We start from the raw sequence: 21,942 nt of genomic DNA, 5'->3' as shown, positions 1-21,942 counted from the left end.
CTGAATGAGTAGGTGTCTAAACTTCTGGCTGTACTGTATGTAAATTATTGTCATTACGGGGTATTCTGTTGCAAAAATATCACTTTTGAAATCAGGCTGTAACACAACAAAATGTGGAATATGTCAAGGGGTATGAATACTTTCTGAAGGCACTGTATCTCCATTTTGACATGACACTTAGTATTTGACATGTATTCACATCACTTGGTCAACATTCCATACAAAAAAATATATATTTTATTGATTTAAGGTTGAAACTTTAAACTCGCCAACTGGTTCAGAGTACACAAACTGCTGACTTTATTGGGCTGTCCGGGTAGGGAGCTAGAGATAATACATTTATCTTCACACACGGACACACGCTCACACAGACACACACACAGTCTGTGTAACAACAAGCTAAAGTTACAGGTGGCTTGTTTGGTCTTTAAACACCTGATATCAGCTCTCTTACAGCCGTTTTGGAATATACTTACCATACAACACAAAGTTGAGCCTTTTTCCATCAAATGGAAGCAAGCAGTGAATCACTAAAACCTACACTGACCCTAGCACAACATTATTTCAAAGTTAAACCAATGTTGATGTTTTATGGATCAACACAACCATCATAAACTCAGTGATTTCTGTAGCGTTGATACTACATTAATTATTGTCCTCAACTACTACACTAATAGGACAAACGAAAAAGAAAATGTAGTATGATGCAGAAACTGTACCACATTTGAATGATGTATAAAGTATTTCCAGGTTGGCAGAGGACACATGCACAGTGCACGGGCAGTAGTAGCCTGAGGGGGAGGAGTCATCGGAGTCCAGCTGGATTAGAATAGACTAAGGGGGAGGAAGGGAGACAAAGCTCTATGCAAATCGGCCAGTATCTACAGGCAACCGCTGGGAATGAGACAGCCCTATTGTGTGGTGAATGAATTCTAGCTACGGCTATCTCCTTGCAAAGACGATTCTGCAGTCTCATTTCTAAAGGGACTGGGTGTGACCAGACTCAAATACCACGGGGGTTATGACTGTGCAAAAGGCATTGTGTTTTGTCAGTGATTGGCCATTTACACTTTTGACAATAACTGCATGCATGTCATGTATTTCACAAAGAGTGCATTAATGTAGTTGTAGCTTCCTAGAACTTAACAGCCACAGCTAAATTGAATTAAGTAACAATATGGGAATATTAACAAGATAATGTTTAGGTGACAAAGCCATTCATTACCAACAATTGTACAGCTCTGGTATTTTGCTCTCACACAGTACCCGGAACGGTGTATTTACAGTTTATAGCCTACCACCAGGGCAGTGATGATACCAGTATAGTAATATTATTTTCATGCCAAAAATGAAAACACGAGGCAGACCTAACACTTTGGTCCTTTAAAAACCTGCTGTATGTAAAATATTGTGTGCTATAGCTTGGAAAACAAATGTGACTCTGGATGACAACATAATGATGTTTGTTTCCAACATTAGGGCTGTTTTCCTAAAGAAGTTAAATTCGCTTCGTGTTTTGTTTCCTTGCCGCGGTACTAATGAGAATAGCAAAACTGATATCGTCCCGGCCCTACCTAGCGTAGAAACAGTGAGTTTTGGAACAATTAAATGTTTTTGTTGTTGTATGTGGACACCTGCTCGTCAAACATCAGTCTTACGTAACATGTTACGTTACAGCCTTATATTTTTTTCCCCTCATAAATCAATTCAATTGATTCGACATGATTTGGAAAGGCACACACCTGTCTATATAAGGTCCCACAGTTGACAGTGCATGTCAGATCAAAAACCATGCCATGAGGTCGAAGGAATTGTCCATAGAGCTCCAAGACAGGACTGTGTCGAGGCACAGATCTGGGTGAGAGTACCAAAATAATGTCTGCAGCATTGAAGGTCCCCAAGAACACAGTGGCCTCCATCCTTAAATGGAAGAAGTTTGGAACCACCAAAACTCTTTCTAGAGCTGGCCGCCCAGCCAAACAGAGCAATCAGGGGAGAAAGACCTTGGTCATGGAGGTGACCATGAACTTGATGATCACTCTGACAGAAATACAGAGTTCCTATGTGGAGATTGGAGAACCTTCCAGAAGGACAATCATCTCTGCAGCACTCCACCAATCAAGCACACAGTGGGGGGAAAAAGTATTTGATCCCCTGCTGATTTTGTACGTTTGCCCACTTACAAAGAAATGATCAGTCTATAATTTTAATGGTAGGTTTATTTGAACAGTGAGAGACAGAATAACAAAAAAATCCAGAAAAACGCATGTCAAAAATGTTATAAAAGGATTTGCATTTTAATGGAGGGAAATAAGTATTTGACCCCTCTGCAAAACATGACTTAGTACTTGGTGGAAAAACCCTTGTTGGCAATCACAGAGGTCAGACGTTTCTTGTTGTTGGCCACCAGGTTTGCACACATCTCAGGAGGGATTTTGTCCCACTCCTCTTTGCAGATCTTCTCCAAGTCATTAAGGTTTTGAGGCTGACGTTTGGCAACTCGAACCTTCAGCTCCCTCCACAGATTTTCTATGGGATTAAGGTCTGGAGACTGGCTAGGCCACTCCAGGACCTTAATGTGCTTCTTCTTAAGCCACTCCTTTGTTGCCTTGGCCGTGTGTTTGGGTCATTGTCATGCTGGAATGCCCATCCACGAACCATTTTCAATGCCCTGGCTGAGGGAAGGAGGTTCTCACCCAAGATGTGACAGTACATGGCCCCGTCAAATGATGCGGTGAAGTTGTCCTGTCCCCTTAGCAGAAAAACACCCACCAAAGCATAATGTTTCCACCTCCATGTTTGACGGTGGAGATGGTGTTATTGGGGTCATAGGCAGCATTCCTCCTCAAACCAAACACGGCGAGTTGAGTTGATGCCAAAGAGCTCCATTTTGGTCTCATCTGACCACAACACTTTCACCAGTTGTCTTCTGAATCCTTCAGATGTTCATTGGCAAACTTCAGACGGGCATGTATATGTATTCTTGAGCAGGGGGACCTTGCGGGCTCTGCAGGATTTAAGTCCTTTACGGCGTAGTGTGTTACCAATTGTTTTCTTGGTGAGTATGGTCCCAGCTGCCTTGAGATCATTGACAAGATCCTCCCGTGTAGTTCTGGGCTGATTCCTCAGCATTCTCATGATCATTGCAACTCCACGAGGTGAGATCTTGCATGGAGCCCCAGGCCGAGGGAGATTGACAGTTCTTTTGTGTTTCTTCCATTTGCGAATAATCGCACCAAATGTTGTCACCTTCTCACCAAGCTGCTTGGCGATGGTCTTGTAGCCCATTCCAGCCTTGTGTAGGTCTACAATCTAGTCCCTGATATCTTTGGAGAGCTCTTTGGTCTTGGCCATGGTGGAGAGTTTGGAATCTGATTGATTGATTGCTTCTGTGGACAGGTGTCTTTTTTACAGGTAACAAGCTGCGGTTAGGAGCACTCCCTTTAAGAGTGTGCTCCTAATCTCAGCTCGTTACCTCTATAAAAGACACCTGGGAGCCAGAAATCTTTCTGATTGAGAGGGGGTCAAATACTTATTTCCCTCATCAAAATGCAAATCAATTTATAACATTTTTGACATGCGTTTTTCTGGATATTTTTGTTGTTTTTCTGTCTCTCACTGTTCAAATAAACCTACCATTAAAATTATAGACTGATCCTTTCTTTATCAGTGTGCAAACGTACAAAATCAGCAGGGAGTCAAATACTTTTTCCCCCCCACTGTATATGGTAGAGTGGAGAAACGGAAGTCACTCTTCAGTAAAAGGCACATGACAGCCCGCTTGGAGTTTGCCAAAAGGCACCTAAAGACTCTCAGACCATGAGAAACAAGATTCTCTGGTCTGATGAAACCAAGATTGAACTCTTTGGCCTGAATACCAAGCTTCACGCCTGGAGGAAACCTTGCACCATCCCTACGGTGAAGCATGATGGCGGCAGCATCATGATGTGGGGATGTTTTTCAGTGGCAGGGACTGCGAGACTCGTCAGAATCAAGGGAAAGATGAACGGAGCAAAGTACAGAGAGATCCATGATGAAAACCTGCTCCAGTGCTCTCAGAACCTCAGACGGGGGTGAAGGTTCGCCTAACAACAGGACAACGACCATAAGCACACTGCCAAGACAACGCAGGAGTGGCTTCGGGACAAGTCTCTGAATGTCCTTGAGTGGCCCAGCCAGAGGCCAGACTTGAACACGATCTAACATCTCTGGACAGACCTCGAAATAGCTGTGCAGCAATGCTCCCCATCCAACCTGACAGAGCTTGAGAGGATCTGCAGAGAAGAATGGGAGATTCTCCCCAAATACAGGTGTGTCAAGCTTGTAATATCATACCCAAGAAGACTCGAGGCTGTAGTCGCTGCCAAAGGTGTTTCAACAAAGTACTGAGTAAAGGGTCTGAATACTTATGTAAATGCAATATTTCCAGGTTTTAAAAAATATATAAATAAGTAAATATTTAAAAAAACCTGTTTTGCTTTGTCATTATGGGGAAGTGTGTGTAAATTGATGAGGGGGGGAAAAAACTATTTCATCAATTTTAGAATAAGTTTGTAACGTAACAAAATGTGTAAAAGGTCAAGGGGTCTGAATACTTTCCGAATGCACTCTACATTATAGTATATTTATGCCTCCAACTTTCTCACTCATCATTATTCACGAATCATTTAAGATAATCTGTAATCATGGTAGCATCCATGTCAATGTAGGAACATATTCTATTCTTATTTACAATAAAAGTGACAACAGAATTAAACTGTGGATTATTTACCATTAATTTCGATTGGGCACAAAATAATCTGAAACAAAACCAAAACAAACCGCAAATGCATCCTACAAATTTGTAGTCACAAGCTTGATGTAGTTATTGCGTGTTATGAATATGGGACCAAATAAACTTTTTTACTACTTTAATACACATAAGTGAACTTGTCCCAATACTTTTGGTCCCCTAAAATGGGAGACTATGTACAAAAAGTGCTGTAATTTCTAAACAGTTCACCCGATATGGATTAAAATACCCACAAATTAAAGGTGACAGTCTGCACTTTGAAGTCATTGTATCCTTTCAAATCCAAAGTGCTGGAGTAGAGAGCCAAAATAATAAAATATGTGTCACTGTCCCAATACTTTTGGAGTTCACTGTATGTCAGAGCGCCTTTAGATTGCTCCACATTGATTTAATCAAAAACGCCCTTTAAATTACTGTCAATTTGTACAAGACAGTAAAAAATGCTTTTGGCACTTTGATTCAGAGGAAAATTTATATTTAAACAGAAAAGATAGATTTTCTGTGTGGTCCACAATTTAGTATGCTGTGATGTACCTGATTGGTCGTCTCAGTAATGGCCACCAGCAATTTCTCCACGGCAGCCTGGAGGCGGGAGCTAATATTCATGAGGTACTCCTCGTTCTCCAGCTGAAGCTCCGGCAACAGGCTGTGACTGTCCGTCATCATCTGCTGGGACATCTCCAGGCCCTCGTCCGTCTCGCCCGACCACACGCTCACGTCGTCCACCCCAGGCTCGCTTCCCTGGCAACTCTCAGTCGCCGACGCATCTGGGCATGAACGACCAAAATAGAGGGCAAGGTTAATTGTCAGGACAAAACACTTCATTGGAAACAATAGTGCTCATTGTCACCAATATCAACCAGTCATTAATTGTATTATTTTTATCCAAAGAATACAGTTTTGGCCATGCATTTTTCAACATATTATAAGGGATAGTATCCCAGATGTTAATCAGACAAGGCTTCTGAAGACTGGAGTTGCCCATCTCTACCTTGGTCTAATAGACTGAGCACTGTCCTTGTGCCAATATCACATTCAAACTGCTACATAATGTACAAGTATAATCCATGAAAACAGAGGTTACAGACTCTATCCTAGCTGACTGGTAGTGCCACCCTAGACACAACCACACACAGAACTAAACAGCAAATAACGGACATGATGCTACTGAATTATCCACAATTGCCTCTATATTCTAAGGAGGGACACAAGTCATCTCTTACTCCCTCTCTCTTCTCAGTGCATTGGTCCACACTTTTCTAGCAAGAGAATGCAGGGGGAAAGAGTACGGATCACATTATTATTAGGTGGTGGATCACAGTTGGCATCTTCTATCATGACTGCTAACATTTGAATGAAAATACACATGCCATATGTGTGGTTGATACAAGTGTATGAGATGATCATGAATGGGGAATCCTGGTTGTCATGTACTTTGTGACAACAAAATCAGAATATTTTAAAAAATCTTAGAATCTTTAAAAGGAGTCAGTACTATTGTGCACATTGATAATTATTTTGTTTACCCAAACATCAAGTTCACTTGACAGTCAAATTAACCCTGTCAACAGCTATAATTCATTGATAAAATACCAGACCGTATGAAAAGTTGTAAAAAAGTAAAGCGGTTGGTTAAATAGCTAGTTCTCTGAACTGTAAAATCTAACCACAATAATTCCCCTAGTATTGCATTAATGCATAGGTGTCTGTGTGTTTGTTTTATGTGTATATGTGCACACTACAGTATCTGTGTTTACACACGTATGCGTGTTTCGTGTGTGTCGAGAGGGCAGGCAGATGTTTACTTGACTTTGCAGCTTAAAGGGATACTGCGAGGTTCTGGCATCTAAGGCCTTGTTCTACTTACCCAGAGTCAGATGAACTTGTGGATACCATTTTTATGTGTCGGCGTGCAGTATGAAGGAAGTTAGAGTTAACATCGCAAGCCACTGCTAACTAGTGTTAGCGCAATGACTGGAAGTCTACAGGTACGGTACCATTGCTACTGTACCTGTAGACTTCGTCATTTCACTTAAATGCCAGATTCTGGCAGTATCCTCTTAAGCCTGTAGACACAGAAGGGAGAGACATACGGCTACGCTTGGCAGGGTGTTGTGTCTTAAACACACTTGTCACATTTGGCGACTCCACCTTTGGGCCACATACCAACATATGAGAGACGAGAATATACTGTAGACACTAAGGAGTATAATGGCATAATGATTATTGTCTGATAGGGAGTGGTTGGGGAATGGATGGACCATAAAATTGCAGGTTCAAATCCAGGGTAGGGTATACTGAGGTTGTGCCCTTGAACAAGTGCGCCTGACCTCAATTGCTTCATTCAACTATCTAGTCATGTGATTCTATGATGTGTGAAATAAAGGTTATGAGCAAGTGTTATCTGGAGGGAATAACACACTCAGTATATCAAACATTAGGAATAGCTTCCTAATAGTGAGTTGCACCTCCCCCCTTTTGCCCTCAGAACAGCCTCAATTCATCGGGGCATGGACTCTACAAGGGGTAGAAAGCGTTCCACAGGGATGCTCTCTCATGTTGACTCCAATGCTTCCCACAGTTGTGTTGGCTGGATGTCCTATGGGTGGCGGACCATACTTGATATACACTGGAAACAGTTGAGCGTGAAAAAACCCAGCAGTGTTGCAGATTCTGACACAAACCGTTGTGCCTGGAACCTATTACCATACCCCGTTTTTGTCTTGCCCATTCACTCTGAATGGCACACAAACACCATCAATGTCTCGATTGTCTCAAGGCTTAAAAATCCTGCTTTAACCTGTCTCTTGCCCTTCATCTACACTGATTGAAGTGGAATTAACAAGTGGCATCAATAAGGGATCACCTGGATTCATCTGATCAGTCTATTAAATGGAAATAACTGTTCTTAATGTTTTGTATATCCAGTGTACATTCTGTTAATACCAAGCAGTCACCAGGAAAAACTCTGCTCTACAATAAGTCTGGTTAAAGGTGTTACCGAAGGACTGCCATGTCACCTTCAGAGTTGGATTCATTCCTATGATTCATCAGTTACAGCATGTGATTCTGAAACGATGCCTACTTGTGACAGGCCTGTCAGTCTGGCTGGACTGCTTTTCCTCTGGCAGCTGTGGGAACTTGACTTTTAACAATGTTTGGCGCAGGGCAAAAAAAATGCCATGAATTCTATAGTCGCTGGGGAATCAAGTGTATTTCTCTCTCAGTCTGCATAATGAAACAGAGTTTTGTGCACTAAGCAGCCATTGGCTGTAATGATGAAAAGATACAAACGTGATCATTTTTCATGTTTTGGCCAGCCTGTCAAAGGTTGTATGATGATAATATCTGTACAATAAAGTGAAATTTGCATTGATATTACATGTATGAATTTCCCCTGTATCCTAGCAGCCTGGTTTGGGTCAATACCATTTAAATTCCATTCAATTCAGGAAGTATACTAACATTTCAATTCCAATTCTCTTCTACGATTTTCAATGAGGAACATTTTGAATAGGAGTTTGGTTCACTTGTTGAATTGACTGGAGTTTAAATGGAATTGACCCCAACCCTGTAATGCAGTTGACTTCCACACAAACTGCATATTGGCAAAATTGATGATACTGTATACACCAAGTGCACAAAACATTAGGAACGCCTTCCTAATATTGAGTTGTAACCCCTTTTGCCCTCAGAACAGCCTCAATTCGTTGGGGCTTGCACTCGAAAAGGTGTGGAAAGCGTTCCACAGGGATGCTGGCCCATGATGACGCCAATGTTTCACACAGTTATCAAGCTGGCTGGTGGAACATTCTTGATACACACTGGAAACTGTTGAGCATGAAAAACCCAGCAGTGTTGCAGTTGTTGACACACTCAAACCGGTGTGCCTACCATACCTCGTTCAAAGGAACTTAAATCTTTTGTCTTGCCCATTCACCCTCTGAATGGCATACATACATAATCCATGTCTCAATTGTCTCAAGGCTTAAAAATCCTTCTTTAACCATCTCCTCCCCTTCATCTACACTGATTGAAGTGGATTTAACAAATGACATCAATAAAGGATCATAGCTTTCACCTGTATTCACCTGGTCAGTCTATGTCATGGAAAGAGCAGGTGTTCCTAATGTTTATACGCTCAGTGTACATCCACAATTATTTCAATGTGATGCGTAGGAACTCCTTTATATATTTTAACCTGACCTCCCTTACTCTGGTGCCATAGAGAAAGGTAGAAGGTAACCAGTCAGTCAGGACCTCTTTAGATTTTCAAACCAGTATTGCCACTGGCAGGACTTGTTAGCAGCCATACAAAATGAAATCTGACATTTTCCATGGCAATAAGTATTCTCTCTCTCCCCATCTTTCCTTCTGGTCCAGTGTATATTTCTGTCACACAGCGAGCCCTCAACCCTTTCACCTCTTCTGGTTTTGTCTGGCTCTATTTAATAAAATCTAAATCATCTTGATGGAGAGGGATAGAGCTCTTCCAAGATTTCAATCCCCAAGGTGGCCTGATTGGTGTCACACGTTTGTCGCAGCCCTATCTACTAATCATGGTCTTCAGTTAAGTGTAATCAGATGTGTTGGTTAGAAATGTAAATTAACTGTGACACCAGTAAGGCCCGGAGGAGCCATAATGGGTTTGTTTGGAATTGGCTGCTCAACTAACCTCCCGCAGCCCCTGTGGCAGGCCTGAAGGTCTCGCCAGCAGCTCTCTGCCAGGTGGGTCTCTGTGAGGAGGACGGGGGTACCAGCAGCCCCTCCACGTGGCGTCCAATGGTCTCCTCAGCGGCCGCTGTGGTCTTGAGCACATCACTCAGCACCTGGCGGAGGCTCTCGTTGGCCTTTCGCAGCAGATTCCTGAGGAAAGAAGAGAAGAAAATAAATGTTGGTGGGACAAAAGATGATGGTCTTTCATTCACTTGAAACAAATGTTTTGGTTACGGTTGAGGTTGGCAAGACGCATATCGCACAAGTGCTTTGGTTGTGGTCCTTTGTCATAGTCAATACATAAATCTGTTTTTGAATGAACTTTTTTTGTGTCGTAATATTGTTCTTTAAGAGCTCCTTTTGAATTAACCCACTTATATAAAAATATTACATTGTCATATTCAGTATAGAACACAGCTTATACTAAGACATTTTAGGATAAGTCGGATCCAATAAAATGTGCAGAGGTAAAATCATGACGTGCACTGAGTTAAATACATTTTCTACAATATAAATAAAATAGAAACTTTAAACATTTATCGTTCTATAGTCATACCTCTCAGTAGTGATGACCTGATGATCTGGACAGGAAGAGCCATCCCCTCCAACTTGTGACGAAACCTTTTCACTAACTTCCCGCTTCCTCCTGTCCTCTTCATCTTCCTCATCTCCTCTCTTCTTCAGCAGACGGACCGGCAGGAGGGAGAAGAACGACAACAGCCCTGTCATCATCACCCGTTTACAGACAAGCACACACTTCCACACTGTGTTGACGACCCCTGGAAACATGAGATAGTGACGGCAAGACAAGCTAAAGGCATGACCATTATAAGGATGGTGGATTCAAATCAGATGAGAGTCCCAGCGCGCCCCGGTGCAGACACTCACAAACACATTAACTTCCATGGAAGCGAGGGAAACACTAGTATCTGTGTTGTTATGGCAACAGGTGCACCTGAGACAATGGGCTGATGCAGGAAGTAGAGTGGCTCCCTCTCTTGGTGAGGGAACAGAAATGCTGCTAATTCAGATAGATAATCGAGAGATGTGGTCATTTAGGAATGGACGTGAAAATTGTGTATACTGGTTGAGGCTGTTGAGGTTTCTGCCACAATATTTTTACCTTTGAGCAATTTGACATTTATATGAAATTAAAAACTGTTAGAGTAGGCACTCTTCATGTCATAATAAGTTAGGCTATAATGCAAAGAGCACATAGTCCCAACTGAACATCAGTAAATGCAGTCAATAGATTAAAAGGATTGAATGTATTGCGGGTATAACATATTAATAACTAAACACATCAAGAGGCCAAAAAGGCTGAGTGACCGCCATCATGGATGTTCCAGGGGCTGATTGTATAAACATAGCCAGAATACATTTCGATTCACACTACTGAGTGAGTCTCCATTCATCAAACACTGCATAACATAACGGATTCCAAACGGCCTATATCGAATCTCCCATTTCTCTCAACATCTTTTGAAAAAGCTGTTGCACAGAAACTCACTGCCTTCCTGAAGACAAACAAAGTATACGAAACGCTTCAGTCTGGTTTTAGACCCCATCATAGCACTGAGATTGCACTTGTGAAGGTGGTAAATGACCTTTTAACCTGTTATGGCTAGGGGGCAGTATTTTCACAGCCGGATAAAAAACGGACCCGATTTAATCTGATTATTACTCCTGCCCAGAAACTAGAATATGCATATAATTATTAGCTTTGGATAGAAAACACTCCAAAGTTTCTAAAACTGTTTGAATGGTGTCTGTGAGTATAACAGAACTCATTAGGCAGGTCAAAACCTGAGAAGATTCCATGCAGGAAGTGCCCTGTCTGACAATTTCTTGCCCTTCTTGATTATCTCTATCCATTACAGAGGATCTCTGCTGTTACGTGACACTTCCTACGGCTCCCATGGGCTCTCAGAAGGCGGCAAAAAGCTGAATCGTGGCTTTGCAGGCTCTGGCTGAAAAAAAGTAGCACGTTTGGGTAGTGGCTGGTTACAGTACTGTGAGACTCAGGCGCGTGCCCGAGTCGACCTCATGCTTTGTTTTCTTTCGTCTGTTTACCTAAACGCAGATTCCCGGTCGGAATATTATCGCTTTTTTACGAGAAAAATGGCATAAAAATTGATTTTAAACAGCGGTTGACATGCTTCGAAGTACGGTAATGGAATATTTAGAAATCTTTTGTCACGAATTGCGCCATGCTCGTGACCCTTATTTACACTTCGGATAGTGTCTTGAACACACAAACAAAACGCCGCTATTTGGATATAACGATGGATTATTTTGAACCAAACCAACATTTGTTATTGAAGTAGCAGTCCTGGGAGTGCATTCTGACAAAGAACACCAAAGGTAATCAAACTTTTGTAATAGTAAATCGGAGTTTGGTCAGGGCTAAACTTGGTCGGTGTCTAAATGGCTAGCCGTGATGGCTGGGCTATCTACTGAGAATATTGCAAAATGTGCTTTCACCGAAAAGCTATTTTAAAATCGGACATATCGAGTGCAGAGGAGTTCTGTTTCTATAATTCTTAAAATAATTATGTTTTTTGTGAACGTTTATCGTGAGTAATTTAGTAAATTCACCGGATGTTTGCGGGGGGTATGCTAGTTCTGAACGTCACATGCTAATGTAAAAAAGCTGGGTTTTGATATAAATATGAACTTGATTGAACAAAACATGCATGCATTGTATAACATAATGTCCTAGGGTTGTCATCTGATGAAGATCATCAAAGGTTAGTGCTGCATTTAGCTGTGGTTTTGTTTTTTGTGACATTATATGCTAGCTTGAAAAATGGGTGTCTGATTATTTCTGGCTGGGTACTCTGCTGACATAATCTAATGTTTTGCTTTCGCTGTAAAGCCTTTTTGAAATCGGACAGTGTGGTTAGATTAATGAGAGTCTTGTCTTTAAAATGCTGTAAAATAGTCATATGTTTGAAAAATTGAAGTTTTCGGATTTTAGAGGAGTTTGTATTTCGCGCCACGCCCATCATTGGATATTGGAGCAGGTGTTCCGCTAGCGGAACGTCTAGATGTAAGAGGTTAATGGCGTCAGCCCGAGGCTCTACATCTGTCCTCATGCTCCTAGACCTTATTGCTGCTTTTGATACATCGATAACCACATTCTTTTGGAGAGATTGGAAACCCAAATTGGTCTACACGGACAAGTTCTGGCCTGGTTTAGATCTTATCTGTCGGAAAGATATCAGTTTGTGAATGGTTTGTCCTCTGACAAATCAACTGTAAATTTCGGTGTTCCTCAAGGTTCCGTTTTAGGACCACTATTGTTTTCACTATATATTTTACCTCTTGGGGATGTCATTCGAAAACATAATGTTAACTTTCACTGCTATGCGGATCACACACAGCTGTACATTTCAATGAAACATGGTTAAGCCCCAAAATTGCCCTCGCTGGAAGCCTGTGTTTCAGACATAAGGAAGTGGATGGCTGCAAAACTTTCTACTTTTAAACTCGGACAAAACAGAGATGCTTGTTCTTGGTCCCAAGAAACAAAGATATTCTGTTGAATCTGACAATTAATCTTGATGGTTGAACAGTCGTCTCAAATAAAACTGAAGAACCACTGCGTTACTCTGGACCCTGATCTCCCTTTTGACGAACATATCAAGACTGTTTCAAGGACAGCTTTTTTCCATCTACGTAACATTGCAAAAATCAGAAACTTTCTGTTAAAAAATGATGCAGAAAAATGAATCCATGCTTTTGTCACTTCTAGGTTAGAGTACTGCAGTGCTCTACTTTCCGGCTACCCGGATAAAGCACTAATTAACTGCAGTTAGTGCCAAACACGGCTGCTAGAATCTTGACTAGAACTGAAAAATTTGATCATATTACTCCAGTGCTAGCCTCCCTACACTGGCTTCCTGTTAAGGCAAGGGCTGATTAAGGTTTTACTGCTAACCTACAAATCATTACATGGGTTTGCTCCTACCTATCTTTCCGATTTGGTCCTGCCGTACATACCTACAAGTACGCTATGGTCACAAGACGCAGGCCTCCTAATTGTCCCTAGAATTTCTAAGCAAACAGCTGGAGGCAGGGCTTTCACCTATAGAGCTCCATTTTTATGGAATGGTCTGCCTACCCATATGAGAGACGCAGACTCGGTCTCAACCTTTAAGTCTTTATTGAAGACTCATCTCTTCAGTAGGTCCTATGACTGAGTGTAGTCTGGCCCAGGAGTGTGAAGGTGAACGGAAAGGCACTGGAGCAACGAACCGCCCTTGCTGTCTCTGCCTGGCCGGTTCCACTCTCTCCACTGGGATTCTCTGCCTCTAACCCTATTACAGGGGCTGAGTCACTGGCTTACTGGTGCTCTTCCATGCAGTCCCTAAGTGGGGTGCATCACTTGAGTGGGTTGAGTCACTGACGTGGTCCTCCTGTCTGGGTTGGCACCCCCTTGGGTTGTGCCCTGGGGGAGATCTTTGTGGGCTATACTCGGCCTTGTCTCAGGATGGTAAGTTGGTGGTTGAAGATATCCCTCTAGGGGTGCGGGGGCTGTGCTTTGGCAAAGTGGGTGGGGTTATATCCTGCCTGTTTGGCCCTGTCCGGGGGTATCATCGGATGGGGCAACAGTGTCTCCTGACCCCTCCTGTCTCAGACCACAGCATTTATGCTGCAGTAGTTAATGTGTCGAGGGGCTAGGGTCAGTCTGTTATATCTGGAGTATTTCTCCTGTCTTATCCGGTGTCCTGTGTGAATTTAAGTATGCTCTCTCTAATTCTCTTTCTCTCTCGGAGGACCTGAGCCCTTGGACCATGCCTCAGGACTACCTGGCATGATCCTGATGACTCCTTATTGTCCCCAGTCCACCTGGCCGTGCTGCTGCTCCAGTTTCAACTGTTCTGCCTATGGAACCCTGACCTGTTCAATGTGATTACTATTATTTGACCATGCTGGTCATTTATGAACATCTTGGCCATGTTCTGTTATAATCTCCACCCAGCACAGCCAGATGAGGACTGGCCACCCCTCATAGCCTGGTTCCTCTCTAGTTTTTCCTAGCCGCCGTGCTTCTACACCTGCATTGCTTGCTGTTTGGGGTTTTAGGCTGGGTTTCTGTACAGCACTTTGATATATCAGCTGATGTAAGAAGGGCTATATAAATACATTTTATTTGATTTCCATTCACACCCTTGAGGGGCAAGTGTCCATTCATCATCACTGAAAAACTGCATTATTATTATAGATTCTGAACAACTCTGATGTCTTTATAGGCTGAGGTGGAAAGTAGTAGAGGTGCAACTGAACTGTAAGATAAAAATGACCTTTTCTTTCTGTGAGCCTCTGCTTTTCATTTGCGATTTTGCCCTTTCCTTCTCTCCACTTTGTTTTCTTTTGTTCTCTCCATCGGAGGAATATCCCATCTGCAATCAATAAGCAAGTTGCTTTAATTTATTCAATGATCAAAATGATAACATTCACAACAACTTAGAATCGGTGTTTAACACTTTCTATTTTCTTTGAATCAAAATGTTAGAACATTTGTAATGTAGTGGTGTAAACATTAGCTGGTAGCTTAGCTCACCCCTAGTATCAGTTTGTCAAGTAAGTGGTGAACTTATTCATACATGCAAACTCTTCCATGCACTGAAAATGCTCACACACACTCTCAAACAAAGGGAGAAAGTTGCCTGAATGCAATCAAACTCCAGCTATGAATTACCCAAAAAACACAATCAGGTAAATTGCAGTTAAATAACTTTGCCAAGTTGTCCTCAACATTACAGGATTTGTCTTGAGTGCGTGTGAGGAGGACTCTCGTCACATCACGAACATCGAACCTGGCATCCAATGTCATCATGCAGGTAATGACTAATCATGCAATAAATGTTTTGAGAAAAGCCTGCCGGAGCAAGGGTGTGTGTGTGTGTGTGTGTGTGTGTGTGTGTGGCACACCATGAGTGTGGTCAGGACTTCCCACAATCACCTTTCAAAATACATGAATATTTAGTTCAGCATAAATATCTCAAGGATGTAAAACACAGGGCTTGAATGACAGCTCAAGTACTCAGGTAATCGCATCATACCACGATGGTGCTTCAATTCCCTCCCACACTTCCCTCACTTATGAGGACATGGAAATATGTTATCAGGGAAAGTAGGCAAGCACTGTTACATTGAGGCTTACATTAAAGTTACTATGGCATGTACTTTTTTGGCGTTAGTTTATGTCTATCACTTACTTTAGGTGCGATTGCTAGCAAACAGGCTATGGTCTTCCTACTGAAACTAAACGCCCTGTGGGTGTAGCCAATATGGCGGCCGAGCGAAGCAGCTTTGGTTAGACAGCACATCCTCTGACTAGAAACACTTTGGACATGATGTAAAAGGCTATGGCTTAGGCAAAAAAAAAAACATTGATAGAAAGGGCTAGAAGGAGAAGGGGAACAACTAGTGTAAGGACAGTGATCCTTCAAAAGGCCCCTGGAGGGGTTGTACAAAGCAAACCACACCATTTGAGGTATAATAATATCCCTCATCAGGCGATCAAGTGGTTTAACCCACGAAGTGCTTCTCAATATGGAGAGCAATGGGTTAGAAGAGACAATACTTGGCAGGTGGATAAAAATCATTGTCAAACTCATTTAACACAGAACTACATTCAGCTTCTACTGAGGGTGGTTGCATTTGGTCTTTTAGATTGCATGTTTTGTAGAGCTTAAGACCTATTCAAAGTACCAGTGACTCCCTCAACACGGAAGTGGTCAGATGACGCGGATGCTACGCTACAGGACTGTTTTGCTAGCACAGACTGGAATACGTTCCGGGATTCATCCATTGGCATTGAGGAATATACCACCTTAGTCATCGGCTTCATCAATAAGTGCATCAACGACGACGTCCCCACAGTGACCGTACGTACATATCCCAACCAGAAGCCATGGATTACAGGCGACATCCGCATCGAGCTAAAAGGCTAGAGCTGCCACTTTCAAGGAGTGGGACACTAATCCAGTCGCTTATAAGAAATCCCGCTACGCCTTCAGATGAACCATCAAACAGGCAAAGCGTGAATACAGGATTAAGATTGAATCCTACTACACCGGCTCTGACACTCGTCGGATATGGCAGGGCTTAAACTATTACGGACTATAAAGGGAAACCCAGCCGAGAGCTGCCCAGTGATGTGAGCCTACCAGACGAGCTAAATGCCTTTTATGCTCGCTTCGACGCAAGCAACACTAAAGCATGCATGAGAGCACCAGCTGTTCTTGACGACTGTGTGATAACACTCTCGGTAGCCGATGTGAGCAAGACCTTTGAACAGGTCAACATTCACAAAGCCGCGGGGCCAGACGGATTACCAGGACGTGTACTCAAAGCATGCGCGGACCAACTGGCAAGTGTCTTCACTAACATTTTCAACCTCTCCCTGTCCGAGTCTATAATACCAACATGTTTCAAGCAGACCACCATAGTCCCTGTGCCCAAGGAAGAAGGTAACCTGCCTAAATGATTACCGCCCCGTAGCACTCACGTTAGTAGCCATGAAGTGCTTTGAAAGGCTGGTCATGGCTCACAACAGCATCATCCCGGATACGCTAGACCCACTCCAATTCGCATACCGCGCCAACAGATCTACAGATGATGCAATCTCAAATCGCACGCCACACTGCCCTTTCCCACCTGGCCAAAAGGAACACCTGTGAGAATGCTGTTCATTGAATACAGCTCAGAGCTCAACACCATAGTGCCCACAAAGGTCATCATAAAGCTAAGGACCGTGGAACTAAACACCTCCCTCTGCAACTGGATCCTGGACTTCCTGACGGGCCGTCCCCAGGTGGTTTGGGTAGGCAACAACACGTCTGCCACGCTGATCATCAACACTGGGGACCCTCAGGGATGTGTGCTTAGTCCCCTCATGTACTCCCTGTTCACCCACGACTGCGTGGCAAAACACGACTCCAACACCATCATTAAGTTTGCTGACAACGGGGGGCACTGGTGAGCAGCAACATGTGAACATGCGTTTTCTTAGTGCTCCGATCCAGGGCGAACAATTTACTATTAATACTTGACAAACACCTACCCACCGTGTTAATTTTGTAACATTTAATTTGGAATCGAACCCAATTTACTAATCTGCCTATTTTTTCCTGAAATGTTTTGCCTTTTAATCGTAAAAACTTGAGACAACAACGGCTGCGGGCCACAAAGGAGCAGGCCTCTGCTGAAGCCTCGGGCTCACCTGACACGGACTCTGATATCCCCGACCTAGCCAATGGTGATGGTGGCTATCATTACATCTGAACAAACTGTACTGGCTAAGGTTATTATCCTTAGACCCATCCGCACAAATATCTATTATTGCCACCGAGGTCAACATAAAGATTGACTCCGTTAACGAAGACTTGGCGAGACATGACACCCGTCTGAATAGCCTGGAAGATGGTTCAAATGTTTACTCTGGCAAAGTGGTGACACTGGAAGAGCAAGTCAACCGGCTATCAACAGATGTTGTCAAACTCCCTTCCAAGGTTGAGGACCTCGAGAACAGACAGCACCGGGGGAACGGTCGCATTTTCAGTTTGAGAGAGGGACTCTAGACCGTAGGCGGAATGCAGCCTACCCTGTCCATAGCTAAACTGCTACAGGAAAATATAGGCCTTGATTACTCCCCCACCCTATACCGTGCGCACAGAAGCATACAGTCCGCACCGAAGAATGGGGAGCCGCCCAGACCCATAGCTGTTAAATTCTACTACCTTCAGGAGAAGGAGGATGTCTTCTTCCGTAAGGCAGCGCGAGCAGCTCCCATCACCCACGACGGCCAGAATATTAGCATTTACCCGGACTACACGGCGACAGTCATGAAGAAGAGGTCAGCCTTCAACGAGGTGAGGGGGCTCCTACACCGCTGTCTGGATACCAAGTTCGGCATTCTTTATCAGCAGTACTGAAGATCACTACTCCCTCCCGCGAGCAGAAGACATTCTTAAACCCAACCAAGGCCAAACAATACATTGTCTCACACCTACATCCACAGGAGGACAGGGGACATAATACTAACTAGCCATTGTAGGCTCATACTGTGAACCTGCACTAGCCGTGCTAACACGACCAAGTTCAAGGACCAACTAGTGAATTCATATCTTGATTACCAACATGCCTCCACCCTGCTGCCCAAAAAAATGACAATTATTCTTCCAGTAACTTAACGTTATGACCAAAGATGGTATGTATAGGGTGACATGTTCTCACAAGGACAATATAGTACATGGCACAATTAGCTTTTACCAACTAGCTGCAGCTGTAAAGCCACAGTGCTAGGTGGCGCGGTAATAATTAGCCAAGTCACTACATAAGGCTCATTCCATGCCTTAATAGGATACCAATGTTTTTACACTACTACTGGTCAGCAAATATATCTAAATGTGTTTATTGGGTTTCTACATTTGAAAACAAGGATGGCCCAACTTGGGCTATCATGGAGAAAGTCTCCGGTCTCGCTCCTGTACTCCCCAATGCCCATGAACCTTGGCACCCATGTTTTGAACCCCATTGTTAAGAACTCCCTTAAACTCTGGTCCCAATTCCAAAGTCACTTTAGCCTTAAACAAGCAAGCGGCGTCTCTCCATTAACATCTAATCATCTCTTCCCAACAGATTGACACGTCATTCCAGTTCTGGCATAGGTACGGTCTGGTGTTTTTTTGTGACCTATTTGTTGATAACACATTCATCTCATTCAATACTCTGAGGGATTGACCATAACATTCCCAATCCCCACTTTTTTAGATACCTGCAAACTCGCAGCTTTGCCCCCAAAAAATTACCTTCATTTCCACTCGAGCCTACTAAGTGCCCAGTCGAGTGGTGCTTAGATCTTAACCCTTATCTGAAGGGCACAATCTCCAGATTATACGACATAATACAGAACATTAATCCGCATTCCTTTGCAAATACAAAATCTGCAAGGGAGCAAGACCGGGGTGGCGAGCTACCCAATGATATATGACAACAAAGCGTATCCACACACAATTTTGCATAAGACATGGGCTTACTCAATTTAAGGTTTTGCACCATCTCCATTACTCAAATGACAGATTGGCAAAATATACCCAAATGTTGACCCCAAGTGTTTGAGATGCCACCAGAGTTCAGCGACTGTGGGACACATGTTCTGGTCATGCACTGCTGCTACTCACTGTTTATTATCTATGCATAGTCACTTTACCCCTACCAACATGTACCTTGACTAACCTGTACCCCCACACATTGTCTTGGTACTGGTACCACCTGTATATAGCCTTGTTATTTTACTGTGCTACTTTTTATTATTTTTGACTTTAGTTTATTTGTTAAATATTTTCTTAACTCTTTCTTGAACTGCATTGTTGGTTAAGGGCTTGTAAGTAAGCATTTCACGATTAGGTCTACCTGTTGTATTCGGCGCATGTGACAAATAAAGTTTGACTTGAAGTACTGAGCCTGTGCAACATTACACCTAATGCCAACCTAGATGTCATAACCCCAAATACTAAGCAAAGTCTGGTATCAACTGCCTCCATCTGAGACATGCTGCTGTTGAAATCAAACTCACTCATGAAAGCGCTATCTGGAAAGCCCCATTGCTAACCTGCTCAGATCCAGGACCTCCGTGCCAAAGCTGCGCTTCAATCCTACGGAGCTCCGCAGTCCTCTCTTCCAGCTCTCTCTCCAGCCTCTCTTTGTCCTCCACGAACTTCCTCTGCACCGCCTCCGGAGAGATCCCCTTGGCGAGTGAGCTCCTGGGGGTCTGCTGCTCCTCTTCCTCCTCAGATTGGGTCTGCATGGCCGAGGTTGTCTCGCGGGCGCTCTTGGAGATTCGGGCCAATTCGCTCTGCTGGGCAAACTCCACCGACATCTGAACTATGACCTAGGAGAGATGCGTATGAGGCATCATAGTGGAATGGTTTAAATTATATTTTGTTAAGTGAAAGAAAAAGGTTAAATAAAAAGTAGATTTTCAACTAAATCTGAAAGGCAATTCAATCTAGATAGTACTTAAAGCACTGCTACCCACAAATAAATGCTAAAAGAGCATATTCCTAACAAAAAACTTTTGGTTCAGCTTAAACAGTATGCTTGGTACATAAGTGCTTATGACTACTGTGTGTGTGTTATTTTTAGATGTTCACAGGATTCACTGTGCCCTAGGATACAGTTAGTGCTTTAAACATACAAAGGGTGCTCATTAAAATAACAGCCAAATGTCTGCACTCTCCAAAATTCTCCAAGATTTGTTTTCATGCTTGTTAGTCGTTTAAGTCATTCTACAAAAATAAAAATGTATTGGGTTATACTCTTCAAAGTACAGTAGGACCTTGTTCAGAAAACAAAAATATTTCTCATTATGAAATTGACTTAAACTATGTAGAAAATCTGAATTGCATACCTACACATATTTAGCCAGACACTGTACGACTGAGCTGTTGTTAGTACATGAAAGCAACATTTAAGTTTGTCTGTAGCCTTCAATAACTCTTTTTTGGGGGGTTTAATAATTGTCCCCGTTCGGCAATCAACTTCTTACCTTAGCTATCTCCTCCTCCACCCTCTCCTGGTGTCTCCTCTCTTCCGCGCTGGGCCCCTCGATAGAGCGGACGCCCCCGTTGATGCCCTCTGGATCCTGCTTCACCTTTGACCACACCTCCTCCCTCCCCTTCTCTCTCTTTTCCTGCTCCCTCTCTTCTCTGAGTCTGGTGAGCTCGGCACAGTGTTGCTCCTTCAGCGCGGCCACCTCCTGGAGGTACTTGTGGTAGAGCGCTCTCCTCAGCGCCTGCAGCTGTGCCGTCAGGCTCATTGACTTTGCCGGCCCGCGTAGCTCCGCACCCAGGCCCACCAACAACGCCTCCTCCACCAGCTAGAGATGAGGGGGAGGAATGGACAGGGGAAAGGACAGGGAAAGGATGGACACAGACAAAAATCAATGTGCCGGAGAGAAACGTGTATGGAAAGAAAAATAGGAGGGAAATAGAGGGAAAGATCCAGAGGCTTTTCAGAGTGTGCCCCCTCACTTTCCCCTTACGCCTCAGCCACCCGCTAGAGATAAATGAATGCACCAATTCTACTTCCTATGCCTCCAAGGCTGATTGACACACACTGATAAATAGATGTCAGACATCCTATAGAGCCAAGTTTCAGTTCGGATAGAGCACCAGTATGTCCAGCTACAATAGTAAGTCTTTTTTCTCTCTTTCACTCAGTGACTCGTTATTGTGGTATAATGGCGCATGGTGTTGGTTGCTCTCGTTGCTCTCAATCTCCCTCCCCCTTTTTCTCTCGTCCTTTCCTTCCACCTATTTGTGTTCCCCATCTTTCCGTCCCTCACCGGACATCTCTCACCCTTTCTTTCTGTATTTTCTTTCTCCCTCAATCTCTGAGCTGCTTTCTTCTCGGATGTG

General features: G+C 43.3%; 1 protein-coding gene across 7 annotated transcripts in view; it reads right to left on the bottom strand.

The window, feature by feature from the left end:
• Window positions 1-21,942, bottom strand: part of LOC106569851 (A-kinase anchor protein 9) — a 157,416-nt gene that overhangs the window by 59,780 nt on the left and 75,694 nt on the right. For 6 of the 7 annotated variants that reach the window (XM_045694733.1, XM_045694734.1, XM_045694738.1 and 3 more), the window contains 5 exons: window positions 21,072-21,401; window positions 20,136-20,414; window positions 10,065-10,186; window positions 9,468-9,658; window positions 5,327-5,559 (listed from right to left, as the gene is read on the bottom strand). In XM_045694733.1, the coding sequence (XP_045550689.1) occupies window positions 5,327-5,559; window positions 9,468-9,658; window positions 10,065-10,186; window positions 20,136-20,414; window positions 21,072-21,401 (1,155 nt within the window). The remainder of the gene's footprint in view (window positions 1-5,326; window positions 5,560-9,467; window positions 9,659-10,064; window positions 10,187-20,135; window positions 20,415-21,071; window positions 21,402-21,942) is intronic. The other variant, XM_045694735.1, reaches the window with a different exon arrangement.

This window comes from Salmo salar, chromosome ssa14 (genome assembly GCF_905237065.1).
Source record: "Salmo salar chromosome ssa14, Ssal_v3.1, whole genome shotgun sequence".
Classification (NCBI taxonomy): domain Eukaryota; kingdom Metazoa; phylum Chordata; class Actinopteri; order Salmoniformes; family Salmonidae; genus Salmo; species Salmo salar.
This window is presented reverse-complemented; position numbering and strand designations above follow the sequence as displayed.